At 36.7% G+C, this 17,021-nt stretch overlaps 2 protein-coding genes and 1 long non-coding RNA gene across 5 annotated transcripts in view; all 3 read right to left on the reverse strand.

Moving 5' to 3' along the window:
* The window catches only part of LOC113107026 (FYVE, RhoGEF and PH domain-containing protein 1-like), a 40,307-nt gene extending 36,432 nt beyond the window's left edge, over positions 1-3,875 (reverse strand). The window contains exon 1 of one of the 2 annotated variants that reach the window (XM_026269148.1): positions 2,809-3,875. In XM_026269148.1, the coding sequence (XP_026124933.1) occupies positions 2,809-2,956 (148 nt within the window). In that variant the 5' untranslated portion in view covers positions 2,957-3,875. The remainder of the gene's footprint in view (positions 1-2,808) is intronic. The other variant, XM_026269147.1, reaches the window with a different exon arrangement.
* A 1,047-nt stretch (positions 3,876-4,922) lies between these two features.
* Positions 4,923-11,266, reverse strand: LOC113107028 (uncharacterized). Its single transcript, XM_026269152.1, has 9 exons — positions 10,836-11,266; positions 10,200-10,373; positions 9,952-10,109; positions 9,063-9,261; positions 8,264-8,360; positions 7,987-8,158; positions 7,745-7,894; positions 7,439-7,560; positions 4,923-5,217 (listed from the first exon to the last, which is right to left on the reverse strand). The coding sequence occupies exons 1-9, from the start codon at positions 11,069-11,071 to the stop codon at positions 5,152-5,154; spliced, it is 1,374 nt and encodes a 457-aa protein (XP_026124937.1). The 5' UTR covers positions 11,072-11,266; the 3' UTR covers positions 4,923-5,151.
* A 2,233-nt stretch (positions 11,267-13,499) lies between these two features.
* LOC113106715 (uncharacterized) lies at positions 13,500-16,150 on the reverse strand. 2 transcript variants are annotated; one of them, XR_003292554.1, is made up of 5 exons: positions 15,923-16,150; positions 15,770-15,822; positions 15,311-15,407; positions 13,906-14,003; positions 13,500-13,828 (listed from the first exon to the last, which is right to left on the reverse strand). It is a non-coding gene; the product is annotated as an uncharacterized LOC113106715 (long non-coding RNA). The 2 variants fall into 2 exon arrangements; XR_003292555.1 differs by lacking the exon at positions 15,770-15,822.
* Positions 16,151-17,021: the final 871 nt, after the last annotated feature.

Below are 17,021 nucleotides of genomic sequence, written 5' to 3' on the forward strand. Positions count from 1 at the left end.
TATATTTTGTGCATGATGTCATTGTTTACTTGAAATTGCAATTAAATATTTTGCAATGTCTGCTTGTTTATTTGAGTGAGTCTTGTTAAAATATATAATTTCTACAATCTAAATACCTCTAGTCTTTCAAACAAGAAAATATTTTATTTAATTAAAGCCCACGGAAATTCTGTAAACATCCCCTGAAAACATTATTATTTCAGCTGTTGACATTTTGAGCACAATGAGTATATTAATTTCCCCTGGGTAAATACATTGATACGGTTTGCAATATTTTTATGATTTAAATTCAAACAAATATTCAAATTTGAGGTTAACCTGAATAATAACATAACATTTGGTAGCCATTGACTTGCATATGATTTTTGTCAAGTCAATGGCTACCTGCAAATGTTTGCTTGCCAACTATCTTCTTTTTGTGTTCAACACAGAAAGAAAATAAGATCTTGAACAACCCGAGTGTGAGAAATTGACAGAACTTTAATTTTGGGGGTGAACTATCCCTTTAAAACCACCATACGGACCTGTGAACAACTTGATTTTCATCACAGGAGATCTTTCAGGGTAATAGATTGAGCAAATGCCACGAGTTATTAAAGAAGACCTTCACCGAGTCTGACTCTCCGTGTTTGGCCTTCCAGTGCATCAAACACCACTGACACGTTTCTAAAAAAGCCGCTAGCGAGTTGGTGGTCAGCACAGATGCGACCCACTGAACTGAACTGAACTCCAGACGCATTTAATTGGATTTCACAGTGCAGAGCTTGAGTAAATATCTCAAAAACCGACAGACCCTCAAGTAAACACACACTCGAGTACAAACAATGCAGCGTAGCACCAACAAAAAAAAACCCTAGACAGGCTTCAAGGTCTCCACTGTATAGCCTTATCAGCAAATGTGCAATAGAGCATGTGAATATCATTACATGCACAACAAACATCTGACGAACTGCATCGCCAAAACATGTTTATCTACATACATTACTGTGACTGCTGCAAACTGGAAAATATTGCACTGTATTATCAAGATACACACTGCATGCTCTTTATACAGGAATTTAAATGGGAATCACATGAAAATGTCACTCTGAACGTAGGGCATTGATTTAGTGGCACGCCGTCCTCTGAGACAAACGTGCGGTGGCAGGATAATACATTATGCCACTTTGACTGATGACCTCGTCTTCAGACACATCCATTCAGAGCACAGTTGCTTCTGTGCTGTGAAATATAACTAAGATGAATGCTGATTTCTTTTGGTAATCATTTAAAAGAGCTTGGCCTGCCCTTAATATAGTTTAAGGGTGATTTTTCTGGGACTCCTTTGTACAAGCGCCTAGACAATATGTTACACAAGGACTGGAGTGGTGGTATTTTTCTAGACATCCGGAGTCAAAGCTCGCTCTCAGAGAGGAAAACATCAAGCATTTCAAGTATTCCACATCTATGTCTACGTTTACATCAACACATGTGTGTTAATTTCAGGTTTTATCCAAAGCAGTTTACAGGGTCACAATGCATGCACATTTACTCCATGTACACATTACTTATGTCTGTTGTTGACATGATCATAATACAGCTGTTGTCATGTGACTGGGTTGTGACTTATTGGTCTGAAGTGTTGGGGTAACAATTGTAGCAAAAAACAATTGAGTCACAAGAGGTTAGGTGTCTTACTCAAGGACACAACGGTCACAGTTAATGGATCTACCCTTTTGGGGTTTGAACCTGCAAGCTTTGGTTTAGCAGAACAGATCCTCGGCTACATATACTGAATGGGTCAATGATGCTTGTTTTTGTTAATTTTGTTCAAATTAATATGAAAAATGTCTAATGCATCTTTTCTATGATACGTTTTCCATTTCCCCATTAAAATGTCCTTTTGATATTTTTTCATAACTTTAAAGTAAAAAATGTCATTAGAATGTAACCATTCAGAGATTAAGACAAGATGTAATTAAAATAATAAAATTCATGTTGAAAGAAATGTTGATTCAAGTGGTTGCATAATATTCCATTTTGTAAATTATTTTTGTAAAAAAAAACAGGTATGTAAATCGGCATACAAAAATAGTAAAATTGTTAAATGACAATATAAAAATTCCTATTTTTAAATATTGTAATTTCTTAAAAAAAAAAAAAAAAAAAAAAAAACTAAGAATTTAGGTGTTAAAATTGAAATTAAAACTGTAATATTTCACAGTATTACAGTATTTTCAATCAAATAAAAGCAGTCTTGGTGAGCATAAGACTTTTTTATTTTCAAAACCTTGAAAAAAATAATAAAAAATATTACTACCATTTGAGCAAATTTGATTTCTAATATTAATACTGTAATAAAAACCTCATCCAAATCAGTGAGGCATAACCAACACACAGGAAGCCATTTTGTTGTCACGTGACAAGAAAACCATCAAAACAGACAGGACCTCATCACTGTGTTATTAAAAATATAATATCTGACCTTTTAAGGAAAAGTCATGTTCAGGTCAAATGGAGTAATCTTGAAAAAAAAAATGTAAGACTTATGATTCAAACTTAAAATATTTTTGAAAACGGATTATTATTAATTCACATTTTATGTAGAAAACAAACTTTTCTACATACTACTTTTCCAGGAAGTTACAAAAATTCTCCTTCATATCATCCTTATTGTCACGGACACATCTGCATTTGCATCAACGTCACCTCTGTTTTTTGTAATGATGCTTTGGCAGAACTGCACGCGAAACGCTTAAACTGAAAATAAATGGAAATGACACACACATGTCAGAGTATGATCTAGGCTTAAATAAGCTCCAGACTCACCTGATCTGCGCAGGACAGGCTGTGGACTGGGTAAACCGCTGCTGATGTGGTATGAGAAGCGCATGCTTTTGAACTGACTGGAATAAGATGATGAACTGTGCGGACTGGAGCTGATGAGATGCGCGCTCTTGGGTCGATTCAACTGCATCCCTGCCTGCGAAACCCTCACGCAGGCAAACAGCACACAAGACGCGGACGATTTCCAGGGAACTGTCTTTATAATCCAGGTCCAGATATAAAAGCCGAATCTTCAAAACAGTCCAGGTCCAAAACCACCAGCCTCTCTCTCGTCCCGAGCTCGTCCTCCTCCTGTAGATGCTGGAAAGGGTGAATCAGGCGGATCGATCCCCCCAGATCAGCCGGTGGAGAGTAAATCCGACCAGAAACAGCCATCAACGATCAGTTAAACCAGAACCACATACAAGTCCAAGCAAGTGCGACAGAAAGAACTCCGAACGCGCAATGACCTTTATGAAATCCAATCATCTTCTCATGACATTTGCAGTAGTGTTGCGGTCACACAGAAGCAACGAATAACGTTAGAAATCCATAACAGAAGATGAGAACATTATAACGTGACGCTTCGAAAAACCCCACATTGGCTCTGTTAGTGACACTCGCGTTTTAAATCGAACTTTTCCATTTCATCTTTCCTAAACTTGTTGTTGCGGAATGTAAAACGGAGCCGCATATTGTCGTTATTATTCCGACGGTTTTCCCCCCGTTTCCTCTCGGTATAACCGTATCCAAAAATATGCACACTCAGCTGCTTCGAACACAATCCACATTCTCCGTTTGGAACTCCTCCGGCTGTCGGCGTGTATTTTAAGCGGCGTCCTCAAACAAAACAAACGTTACAGTGTCGCAGCGTTCCATTGTTAGAATGTTGCAGTGTTCCACTCGTGTCGCTCTCCACCGGTTGCGTGTCTGTTCTTTTGTGGGACTCGACAACGCTTAAACTCTGTTAAACTGAAAACCTCCTTCCTCCTCCTCCTTCAGGACATATGAAACCGAGCTTCAACCCCCTCCATCTCTCTCTCTCCTCTTTCCCTAAAGTCTGTTTTCTTTTTTTTCTCCTCCTCTTTCTTTTCCTAAGGGTTTGTGATGCAAAGGAAAAACTTTCAAAGGATTTGAAAGTCCCCCCTTCCTGAAAAGAAACCCCTCTGTGTCTTAATCGGGGAGGTTGTTTATATTTCATACATTAAACATTTACACTCCATAAAAAGATAGTTTAAGTGTGTGTAAACATGGAGTCCTGGTCCCAATTTGACCTACATTGCACCAGTAGCTCAAGTTGAGAAGGCTTCAGAGGTAGGAGGGGAAAAAACTAAACTTTTAACCAGTTTTGAATTTGGGTGGATCTAATTGGTTGTCATTAGGTTAATACCACTCCATTAAAGTCCATAAAGCCCTTAACAGCCAAAGATGAATACATAGTTTTGAATGACAAACTCCATTTAAGATCTTAAAAATCAAAACCGCATGTCTGTATCACTATATAATATTGGTTTATGTTAATTTGTAGAGAAATGTTGTCATGCAGCGAAAATAAATAAATGCTGACCCTAATCAATTCCTGTAAGGAATAAATATATATATTTTTTTTATTAATTCATTGTCTTGGAATAAAAAAAATCTGACATGCCCAAGACCGGTTTTGTGAGATTAACCCGGCTTTCTGAGTATGCTTTCTCATAAATTACCATGTTATGAGTGGAAAGGGTGCAATGTTTATTTAAACGGAGTTCGTACAGGCCGAGTCTGTAGATTCTGTCCAACTGCAGGACTGAAACTCTGCACACCTCTCTCCATGCAATACATTTTTTGCATGTTTATCATAATCATCAGAGGTTTAGTGACATACAGATCTATTCCTGCATATGTCATATATAGTACAGAAACAATCCACTTTTAAGTTAAAAAGAGCAAAAAGGTCCTGCCCACCACTTACTGCTGTGATGACAGTATTTGACTGAGGAAGGTGGTTTGAGGAGCCTTTTCTATAATTGTTGCTGTCAATTACACAGTTTGACCATTAGATGTCAGTCTTGCTTATAAAGTCAGATACACTATTAACCTGCTGCGCTTGTAGTAAAGGGCAAGAAGTTTACCTTCAGTTGTTACACTGGAATGTATTTATTGGTTATGTAAAAACAACACATTTGAAAACAACAACAACAACAACAAAATATATAATGTTTAAAGATTAAAAAGGAATCGTACATTCAAAATGGATAAAACATCTGTGATCTTCCATCTTTCAGAGGTTTAAGATCTCTCCAATGATCCGGAACCTGAATCAGATCTTTAGATGGCAATCAAACCTTTTTCTGATATTCTGCATCAGTCCTTCACTCCTCTAACGTCTGGACCATTTAAAGATTTCCGACTTCTCAGGCTATACCTCGGCTGGTGGGGAAACAATGAGAATATATTAGCATACAGACATTTTCAATCAAAATACAGCCGGAAAACACATGCCACACGGTTTTTGCAATAAACATCTATAATTACTTTGCTAGAAATGGATAAATATTATTGAGAAAAGTGCTAGAAATGTCTGTGCATGGCTGAGAATTCAGAAACTTCAAAAATGACTGACAAATTATGTTTTTGTTGAATGAGTGAAAGTTTTCAATATAATATTTCAAAGCCCTGCATTTGAAAAAAAAAAAAAAAAGTCTGCCGATTTATTGGGAAGAAAGGCCTAATATAATCTAATTTGATGATACTGTGTTCAAAAACCTTCCATGTAAATTTTTTTTCCCCTCAAAATAATACTAAATGTAGTAAATGTTAAGTCATATATATATATATATATATATATATATATATATATATATATATATATATATATATATAAGTAGTAAAACACCCAGAGATGTCGCAGAAAACAACTAGCTCATTTTCTTTTATCACTGGCCATAATTCTTGAAATCAGGATTAGGCCTTCAACAATCAACACCCAAAATCAATAAGGAACTATTCGATTTCCTTCAGTAAATATGATGCAGTGGGGTAATTTGAGTCAGGGACAAATTAAGAGTTTGGTTCCAAAACATAATAAATCCATTTTGATTAATTTGAGTAAAAATGTGTTTATGGCTAAATGAAAACTACTATTTTCTGTTTCAAACAGAAATGATTTTCAGATTTTTTGATTTTAAAATTATTTTTTTTCATCCCAAAATGCAATAAATCCATGATACTTTTTTTTCTCAAAATTTAATTTTTCATATTGAAACTGATGAAAATACACAACATTGTAAGTTGATCAACATGTTTCAGCCTCTGTACTATACTAATACTGCAATACTAATTATAGATCAATCAATACATACAGGCACTGGACTAAAAATACATCCATCAGTCATCGCTTCTAAAATGAATTCAGCGGGTCATCTTGTTAAAGCTATACATTTATTACAGCAATGAAAGAAAATATCATCATGAACAATATCACATTAGACCACAGAAATTCCAAAATGACATTTACCTTACATTCAACTTCCAAAAGTGCATTTATCTTTGCCATGTTAAATTAATTTAGTTAACTAGTCGTCCTGTGTGTTGTATTAACAAAAACATAAATGGCATTAATAAAAACATTCATAATCGAATGTGATTCATCTAATGAATGTGATATAGCGTAGCTTGTCTGTGATCTACGGCTCTGTGAAGTAAATGCATCTGAATAATTTCCATCTGAAAGCACGTGATGGAGATTTCCCGGTACTATTCACAGAACCAGCTTTACTGACAAGTTGCGCATGGAAATCACATGCGATTTATCGTGCAGCACTTGTTTGTTGATCACAAAGTACAAAGTAAATGAGGAAAACTAAGATGTAGAGTGTATTCAAAGCGCCGCCATTACCGTCTAGAGTGCGTGGAATGGTGCGCTGTGATTGGTTGTTACCGTTTACAGTGTGTGTAATGGTGTGCTGTGATTGGTTGTTACAGTTTACAGTATATGGAATGGTGCGATGTGATTGGTTGTTACATTTACAGTGTGTGTAATGGTGCGCTGTGATTGGTTGTTACTGTTTACAGTATGTGGAATGGTGCGCTGTGATTAGTTAAGAGGATATATCGCATTTTGCAAAAAAAGAAAACATGACGTAATAACGAATATCGCATTTTGCATAAAATAAAAAATTGACTTGACCAACTCAATAGAAACTATAATGATTTTGGCAGAAACTAATATATATATATATATATATATATTTTTTTTTTTTTTTTTTTTTTATATATATATATATATATTTTTTTTAATGGCATTTATCACGTTTTAGAACCAAACTCTTCAAATTTTAATTAAAGTTATTCTCTATTAATCTTCCTAGAATGTAACCAGTTTAGCTCATCATTAGGTCATCCTTTTAAATGTAAATTCAAAACCACATGTCAAAAAAGATAAAAAAAAAAAATCTAAAATGAAACAACCATCAATGTAAATGTCCATGGTCAATATAAATAAGTTCACTGTACTGTGTCAAATCTTCATCCCTAATTATTAAATAAGCTTCTAAAGTGATTTACTTTAAAGTAAGCAATCTTACTGTAACAGAACCACAATATAAAAACATTCCTATAAAATTAATTCATATTAATGTATGTACATCACCTCATTGTCATCCACCAGCACACTGTACACCGTGACAGAAGACGTCCGTGTACGAGACCCTGACGTGTGCCGCTGACGTCTCTTCTGGGCTTCTGACGTGCTCCGTGTCTCATAATGTCTGGCTGATGACAATATCAATTTACATTGGAAATAGGATGTTAGTTCAACAAATTAGAACACTAATTTAAATATTACCATGAACTTAACCATATTATATTACCACCAACTACGCATCTTATATAAATCATCATTTGAGCTCAGGACCCCTTGTGAAACATGCAGATTGATTAAAATGTCAGCTCTTACTGTCCGGAGATGCAGAGAATGTGGACAGGGCCGCATTCACGACGCTAGAGGGATGCAGAACAACTAAACTGTCATCTCGCTCTTCCCACTTGCTCTGCCAGTGTTTTGGTCTGGACCTCTTCCATTCATCCACAGATGCCGAGAGACATTCTAGAAGGTATGATAAGAAAGATCAAGAACAAATTCCGGAACTAAACCCATTAAATCAAGTCTAGGTACCTGCTCTCTTGGAGATAAAGTACCTGCTTTTTGCAAGGCCTGCTGAAGATCAGAGCGAGTCTCTTTGAGCTCCTTCAGGATTTCAAGACTCTCTCGGCTGATATTGCGGTAGCGCAGAGCGAAGTACAGCAGAACAAGGCAGCCAATTAGAACCATGAATTTTCTTAGAAGACCAACTAAAAAGGCTATTTTCTCCTATGCAAATGAGGAAAAATTTGCATTAAAACCCTGATTTTGCTTAAAACCCACAATTCAAACCTAGACCACAATGACCACATCAGTATTATGGACTAGTCTTACCATCTGTTGGAAACCATGGTCCTCGCTTTCCAACACCGTCTTACAGATCATCCTTTCGAGGTATATATTCAAAGCCACAAGTCCAAAAAGGAAAAATCTAAAATGAAAAATCAATGTCAAAGTCTGAGTGATTTTATTAAAAGGGTCAATGTGACGTACAATGTTATTGAATTAAAATAATTAAAGTAAAACATTAAAAGCTTCAAAAATTGAACGTGCACACGATGCCTACTATGGAAACACTCAAACTTCAAAACTTCTAAATAAATTGTTTTTTTTTGTGCAAGTTTCTGACTTCAGACAGATGAATAAGTTTAAATAAATGGACACATGATGCCTAAACTTAAGAAATGAGAATTAAATTAAAATATTAAACTAAAAATAAAGCATTTGAAATGGCTTTTTACGAATTTGTGCACACGTCTGATTCAAGATGTATGCATACATTTGAACATATTCACAATAACGTCTGCTCTGAAGTGGGAATATTTGTCCAGCCAGTGCGGTTCCTGTCTGTGTGTAGCACCTACTGCTCTGCATATCGTAAGAAACGCTAGCAAAAGAAAAACGCCAGGTCGCATTTCACATACAAAGAGAGAAAGTTTCCATGTAAACATTACCAAAGAAAAAAAACCTGCAGCAAAAATAAACTTTTTTTTAATTCTTTAGAAAAGGGCCAGTGTTAAGGGTCATGAAAAAAATATTTAGGTAAAAATAAATAAGTAAATAAAAAAAAGACCCTTTTACTTATTTCTACAGCATCATCTATTCTAGAAGGACTGATCAGGTATATTCTCACCTTGCTCCAGCTGTGCGCCGGACAGAAGTCAGAAAGAAAGAGGCGCCAAAGCCCAGGGCGTTGTAGAAGAGGGAACTAAACGTGTGCGTTTCAGACATGATGAAGCTCTGGAGGAAAGCTACACGGTTAAAGATCTCCGCAAATGCCACCTGCTGCTCCTGTGCAGAATGCCTCATCTCCACAAACACATCTCTCAGGCCTGAAACATTTCAGCTCAGTGAGGATCACAGCACACAAGCAAAGAATGAGGAAAAAGACAAGACATTTTGAGGTCAAGCACATACTTCACTTTGATTGCCTCATCTCTACAACATGCAGAAAATAAGACGTTTCTGTCAGGCTGAAATTATCTACAAAACAGTCTGAATGGAGTCTGCATGTTAAGTGGTTAAGAGTGAATTAATTCTGGAATAAATTTAACTGCAGATACTTGCAAGAACTGACATAAAATGAGTATAAAAGAGAGAGCGATGACCTAAGTATCTAAATTATGAGAGAGGAGAGTTGTGACATCTCAACCTAACCTATGAGCTTTACACCTTGGAGCTGTAAGTAATTACAAAGGATGTATAATACATCGGTGTGCATGCTCATTTCCCCAAATATTATATGCCTATAAAAAATTAAATGCATATAAGAAAACACTGTAAAATAGAATTTATTAAAGCTCAATTTGAATATCAATTTTTTTGTACTGTACATTATAATTCATTGCCTAATCTCATTTTATTTCTCCAATCTCCAATTTTTTGTTACCATGACCTTTTCTTATTTTAAATAAATGTGTATTTTAACATTTTACTGCTAAAACTTTCACTATCAGTGATTCGAAACCAGATGTCATACTTCAATAAGCATATTTCCTTCTATTTTATGCATTGGCCATCACCTTGAGTGGAGTCTTGCAGGGTGCTCTTGAGTTCCTCTCCATTGCGAAGGATGCTTTCCTGGGATTTCAGCGCGGCACTTTGGGCCACGACCAGATCTTCTGCCATCCGCTGGGTGGAGGCCAGCTGCTCCGCGACCCCCGCTGAACTCTCAGTCAACCTGAAACACAGATGAACACTGGCTCACATTAATATTTTATGCACATAAACACCTTTCTTATTTAAAGTATACATCTAGTGAGCTTTGTACCGGTGAATGGTGCTCTCAGCTTTTTGTTGCCAGCGCTCACTCTGTAAGTAATGACATATACTGTGTGCATGGGTAAAAAACTCAGTGTAAGTGTTGAAGGCTACAGGATCCATGTCTTGAGTGCAGGTTTTGACATCACTATCTTCAGGACAATCTGGGAAACTACGACCTGACCTGCAAAAAAATTATTAAACCGAGACAGAAGACTATTTAATGTTGATTAAAATCCAAACACTGTGGCTAAAGTAGTGCTTCTCATCACGTCTGTTCAGATACAGTCAATAATGACAGCAGAAAAAAATGTATTTGAAATGCAATGATTAAAAAAAATAATGTTAATAAAATGCAAATCATGCATTTTTAATATACTGAATAAAATTAATATGTTAATATAGATACTTGCTATTGATTCAAATAAAATAAAAACATGAGAGAAAGAAAGATAAATAGATTGGCTGGTCTACCAGTATGTGCTGCTTTTTCCAAAAACATCGTAAAACTAAGATGATAATAGTTCTACGATCAATTTAGGCTTACGATGTTTTCGGGAAACGCAGCCCTGGTCTGTCAGGGGTCAACATAAACCACTGAAGACCAGAGAACCTTGAGCTGGTTCTAGTAAAATGAGCTGTTGACCTTTGCAGGTGGCAGTGTGTGAAGGACAAGGCGATTTTGCTCTGCACATCATCACTGAACTCTTTGCAGCTCGATTGTATTTTCTCCAGAGCTCGAGACCAGCACTCGCCGTATCGCGGCTGCTGCGACAGTTCACGCACTCGCTGCAATTCCACGCGGCCCTTGTCCTCCAAACTTCTGTCGCTACCCACGGCACACACAACAACAGCGATGGCCAAAAATGCCGTGGCCCACATTATAGCCCGCGAGGAGTTGTTGGACACTCAACTGAAGTGGTTTAAAAACACAAACCTTCTATCAATATTTTATGACTAATATGTAAACCAAAAGGCTTCACACCACGCACAGCTTTCAGTTCAAGTTGCGTCATTAATCGCCATTAAGGGCAGTGGTTCCGCCTACAGGTTGGAGAATAGGTGAATAGCTAATGTGGCCTGGTGGTTTTGCATTACTGCACGCGATGTTGTGTAGAGTCAGATCAGATGAATTTTAAATAATTAGTAAAAGCTTCATCGGGCTTTTACAAAAAAAAAAATTACTATTTTTTTTTACTGACACAAAATAACCAGCTAAGATTAACTGACGAATCATATCAGCAGCACATGTGAAAGTGTGAATGAGTACTAGTCAGAAACTGCTCAAGAAGCAGTTTTTTTTTTTTTGTTATTTGAAAACAGTTCATATTTTTGATACTTTTCTTTTAATGTATCACATTATAATTAATGCATCATTCTTAAATAAATATCGGCCTATCATTTAAATCTCTCTCTCTCTCTCTCTCTATATACAGGTGCTGGTCATATAATTAGAATATCATCTAGTTTATTTATTTGACTAATTCCATTCAAAAGGTGAGACTTGTATATTATATTCATTCATTACCCACAGACTGATATATTTCAAATGTTTATTTCTTTTAATTTTGATGATTATTACTGAAAACTAAGTGACATGGCACTGCAAACCATCACTGACTGTGGAAAATTTTCACTGGACCTCAAGCAACGTAGATTGTGTGCCTCTCCTCTCTTCCTCCAGACTCTGGGACCCTGATATCCAAAGGAAATGCTAAATTTACTTTCATCAGAGAACATAACTTTGGACCACTCAGCAGCAGACCAGTCCTTTTTGAAGTGAGACGCTTCTGACGCTGTCTGTTGTTCAAGAGTGTCTTGATACAAGGAATGCAGAAACCCATGTCTTGCATACGTCTGTATGTAGTGGTTCTTGAAGCACTGACTCCAGCTGCAGTCCACTTGTTGTGAATCTTCCCCACATTTTTGAATGGGTTTTGTTTCACAATCCTCTCCAGGTTGCGGTTATCTCTATAGCTTGTACAATTTTTAAACAATGCTCTATTAGTACTAAGGGGCCCAAAAGTGTGGCATGAAAATATCCCCCACACCATTACACCACCACCACCAGCCTGAACCGCTGAGACAAGCCAGGATGGATCAATGCTTTAGTGTTCTTTATGCCAAATTCTGACCTTACCTTTTAAATGTAGCAGCAGAAATCGAGACTCATCAGACCAGGTAATGACCAAATGTGTTACTTATTTTAAGTTGGTCAAAAAAGAAGATGCAAGGCAGAACCTTAAAAAACTGACAACCGCAGTCACAGTTCACTATCATAGCTTTTCTAATATATATATATATATATATATATATATATATATATATATATATATATATGATTGCACTCTTTGCTTTTGTGTTCCACAAAATAAAAGACATATGTGAGATGATGATTTATAAAGAAGACACAGGTACATATATAGATCAATCAGTTTTCATTTGCAATCAAAACTTGAGTTGTTTGTAATATCAGGGATGTGACCTAATCAGGTTTGATCATGTAGGCCACAATACGACAATAAAGTAAATTTTTAGTTGATTTTTTTATATATTGGGGGTAATTGTTTTTATCATATAATTGTTTTATGCCTTGAAAATATTATCTTTTGTATATTTTCATATAAAATGGCAACATTTGATGTAAAACATGCATTTCTTTTCTTTTTATTATGTATATAAAAGGTAAACAAAAAATGCCTTGTGTTATTTAGCATGTGCTATTTAACTAATTCCTTTTAAAAAAATTATTTGGATCTCTTTGGATGATTTTTGGATTCAAAATGTCAATTTTTATTTAAAGGTGACAAGTTTGCATCCCCTGAATATTCAGTTGTTAATGTCCCTTTGTTAAATTTGCATACAGTACATCTACTGTACAATCGAGACACTTTGTACATTATTATAAAAAAATGAGCACTTGTGAGAATATTTCAAAAATCATCAAGAAAATGTTTTTGGAGTTGCAAGCTTGTATTTTGTTTCTTTCTTTCTCTCTCACATACACAACAAAACCTTCTCAAAATTATCACTACAGGTGCATAAATCCTATTCTACAAATTAAAAGATTCACAGGCTCAGTTATACCAGATTTATGCAGGGCTGCATTTCATTTTGCTCGTATTATTGAATATTTTTTCCTGAAATGTTTGTTAGAACTGGACATATTTACAGACTTTATGAGAATAGTAGTATTTGTAGATAAGATCATGGTAGAATGACCTGCCTTTCAATCCTAACGTTCCGGGAACAATTGCCAGGACACATTACCTGTGTATTATCTAGAATCTCAGTGCATGTGGAAGGGGCTAAACTGAGCACTTGTATACTGTTGTTCTCTTATGTGTACATTAGGATTTTTGCACCTCAGAATATGAAATGGTGTAACTGTTGTGTTGTGTTTGCTGTAGAGAATTAGTAAAAAAACAAACATATTGTTAGTACTAAAAAAATGTATGTGTGACTATTCATTACAATATTTGCACTGTCACAGGTTCTCATGTTTGCTATAATACCTTCATAGAACATAATTTTAGTAGTCAGCAATCCATGCAAAGAAGTCAGTGTGGTGTACTGTAGGTACAGCTGTCCAGGACAACATCTGATGTGCTGATCTCCTCAACGGTCATCCCAGGAAACCTTCAATAAAAATAAAATCCATCATACATTACCAATATAACAGGGCTGTACAATCCTGTTCCTGGAGATCTAGCTACCTGCAGAATTCAGATCTGACACTGATCCAACACACACGTCTGTAACTGTTAACTGCTTTCACTGACGGCTGTGAAGTAGATTGCTGACAGGTTCCTCCCTGAAAGTACATTGATAACACTGTGAAACTGTATTTTCGTAGAGGATCGTTTAATAAAGTCACAATATAACTGTAACGGCATACAAACTTAACAAACTCAGAAAGGGGAAAGCGGGAACTGGCGGACAATCAAACAAAGCTTTAATAATAAAATAAAGACAAAACACCATGCCAGCCACTCGCAGACGATTGTCGCACACAAACACAAAATGAAGTCCAGGCCTGGTCCTCTCTCATCATCGCTTCTCTTTTGTCTCCCTCCGATCTCCTCCGTGAGACTCGAGACCGGTGAGTGGAGCAGGTGTTTTATTTTCAAAGCTTGATTGTTATATAGACCCCAAACTTCTAAATGGTAATGTACACATTTTTTAAAAGAAATTCTTATTTTTATTCAGCAAGGACATATTAAATTAATCAAAAGTTAGTGTCAAGAAGAATTTTCTATTTATCAAAGAATTCTCTCTCTCTCTCTCTCTCTCTCTCTCTCTATATATATATATATAAACAGTACAGACCAAAAGTTTGGACACACCTTCTAATTCAAAGAGTTTTCTTTATTTTCATGACTATGAAAATTGCAGATTCACACTGAAGGCATCAAAACTATGAATGAACACATGTGGAATTATATATGGAATTATATACATAACAAAAAAGTCTGAAACAACTGAATATGTCATATTGTAGGTTCTTCAAAGTAGCCACCTTTTGCTTTGATTACTGCTTTGCACACTCTTGGCATTCTCTTGATGAGCTTCAAGAGGTAGTCACCTGAAATGGTCTTCCAACAGTCTTGAAGGAGTTCCCCGAGAGATGCTTAGCACTTGTTGGCCCTTTTGCCTTCTGTCTGCGGTCCAGCTCACCCCTAAACCATCTCGATTGGGTTCAGGTCTGGTTACTGTGGAGGCCAGGTCATCTGGCGCAGCACCCCATCACTCTCCTTCTTGCTCAAATAGCCCTTGATGCCTTCAGTGTGACTCTACAATTTTCATAGTCATGAAAATAAAGAAAACTCTTTGAATGTTTTGAAGGTGTGTCCAAACTTTTGGTCTGTAATGTATATACATTCATACATTGAGCAGCACAACTGTTTTCGACATTGTTAAGAATCAGAAAGGTTTCTGAGCAGTAAATCATCATATTAAAATGATTTCTGAAGACCATGTGACACTGAAGACTGGAGTAATGATGCTGAAAATACAGCTGCGCATAACAGAAATAAATTACATTTCACAGAAAACTGCTACTTTATGTGATATTAATTCAGAAATTGGTAAGGATAGCATAAGTGTATGTTTGGGGTAAACCTGCTAGTCATATGGTTCAGTGTGCCTTGGAGATGTTGTTGGAAAGGAGGCTGGCTCAGACTCTGGGATGCAGAAGGCTATCAAACACTAGAAGAATCTAGAAATATAAACAAGCAATCTGTCACAGAGCCAAAATTCAGTATACAATGACAGTTTTATCACAAGAAACCAAGCTACTAGAAATGTAGAAAAGAGAAAGAATATGTATTTAATAAATATCCTTAAAAGTTTTTTATCAATATTTTTTTGACCATTAGACGAGATCAAAATGCGTTTGAACTGTGACGCTGATGTAATGGCGTCACTGATTAATGGTAACGTTAGTGTGTATTTAGGCTGAATAAAAAAGACAAGCAAATCTTTTACAGCACTGTCAATGCCTCTCATCTACACATAAATGTGTTATTAAAATCCCAAACTCTTTATAAAAGATCAGTCTATGGAGTTAGCATACGTTACCTCCTCTGATAACAGTTAAGATTTCGGACTTGTTCGAAAACACTAAACCATTTCTATGAAGTAAATTCAACAGATGCGGGTCAAATACAAGCAAGAGAGATGTCAGGAACAATGGCATATGATATTTGTGCAATTTTTAATTACTAAACTTACCGAAAGCAGTGAAAACAGCAGCGAGATCGCCCCGTTTCCATGGCAACTCCCTCCGCTCCAGTGTTTGAATCTGAACGCTACAATGTTCAGCGCGCGCTCATTAAAACACGCAGAATTTACAGAAACACTCAACCCTCGATTCGCCCAGTACTAAATATGCCTGTGTGTGTATACTATGAGAACTAAAAGTTGACTTGACCCTCTAACGCTTGCACTCTCTATTTGTTTACTCACCGCTTGTTTCCTTAAAAAAAGAAACTTCAGACTTTAAGTAACCTAACTAACTTAGCCTATAATATTCAGTGGCAGACGGACAACCCACAAGGCTATATAAAATAATGACGATTTCTTTCTGTGAGAGTGCACTCGCAGATCTCCGATTCCTCTGATCAAGTTTCAACAAAGATCCGACATTATGATTTCGATCAGATGAGTCTGGCTGTGTCGGTTGATGAGTCAATGTGATTTCGAAGTTGAATCGATGCTTTAGTTCTAATGTTCAGACCAAAAAATGAAAGTTGATTCAACATCGAAATTTGATCGACGACCGATATTGACATTTACAACCAAAAATCGATCTGGATCGCGAACCACAAACTGATTCAAATGATCCGCGAACTCGCTCCGAACTCCCAAACTGACTCAAATGATTCGCGGACCCGCTCCGAACTCTCGAACTGATTCAAATGATCCGCGAACCGGCTCCGACCTCTCGAACTGATTCAAATGATCCGCGAACCCGCTACGAACTCCCGAACTGATTCAAATGATTCGCGAACCCCAAACTGATTCAAATGATTCGCGAACCCGCTCCGAACTCTCGAACTGATTCAAATGATCCGCGAACCCGCTACGAACTCTCGAACTGATTCAAATGATCCGCGAACCCGCTACGAACTCCCGAACTGATTCAAATGATTCGCGAACCCCAAACTGATTCAAATGATTCGCGAACCCGCTCCGAACTCTCGAACTGATTCAAATGATCCGCGAACCCGCTACGAACTCCCGAACTGATTCAAATGATTCGCGAACCCCAAACTGATTCAAATGATTCGCGAACCCGCTCCGAACTCTCGAACTGATTCAAATGATCCGC

Source organism: Carassius auratus, chromosome 8, assembly GCF_003368295.1.
Source record: "Carassius auratus strain Wakin chromosome 8, ASM336829v1, whole genome shotgun sequence".
Lineage (NCBI taxonomy): Eukaryota > Metazoa > Chordata > Actinopteri > Cypriniformes > Cyprinidae > Carassius > Carassius auratus.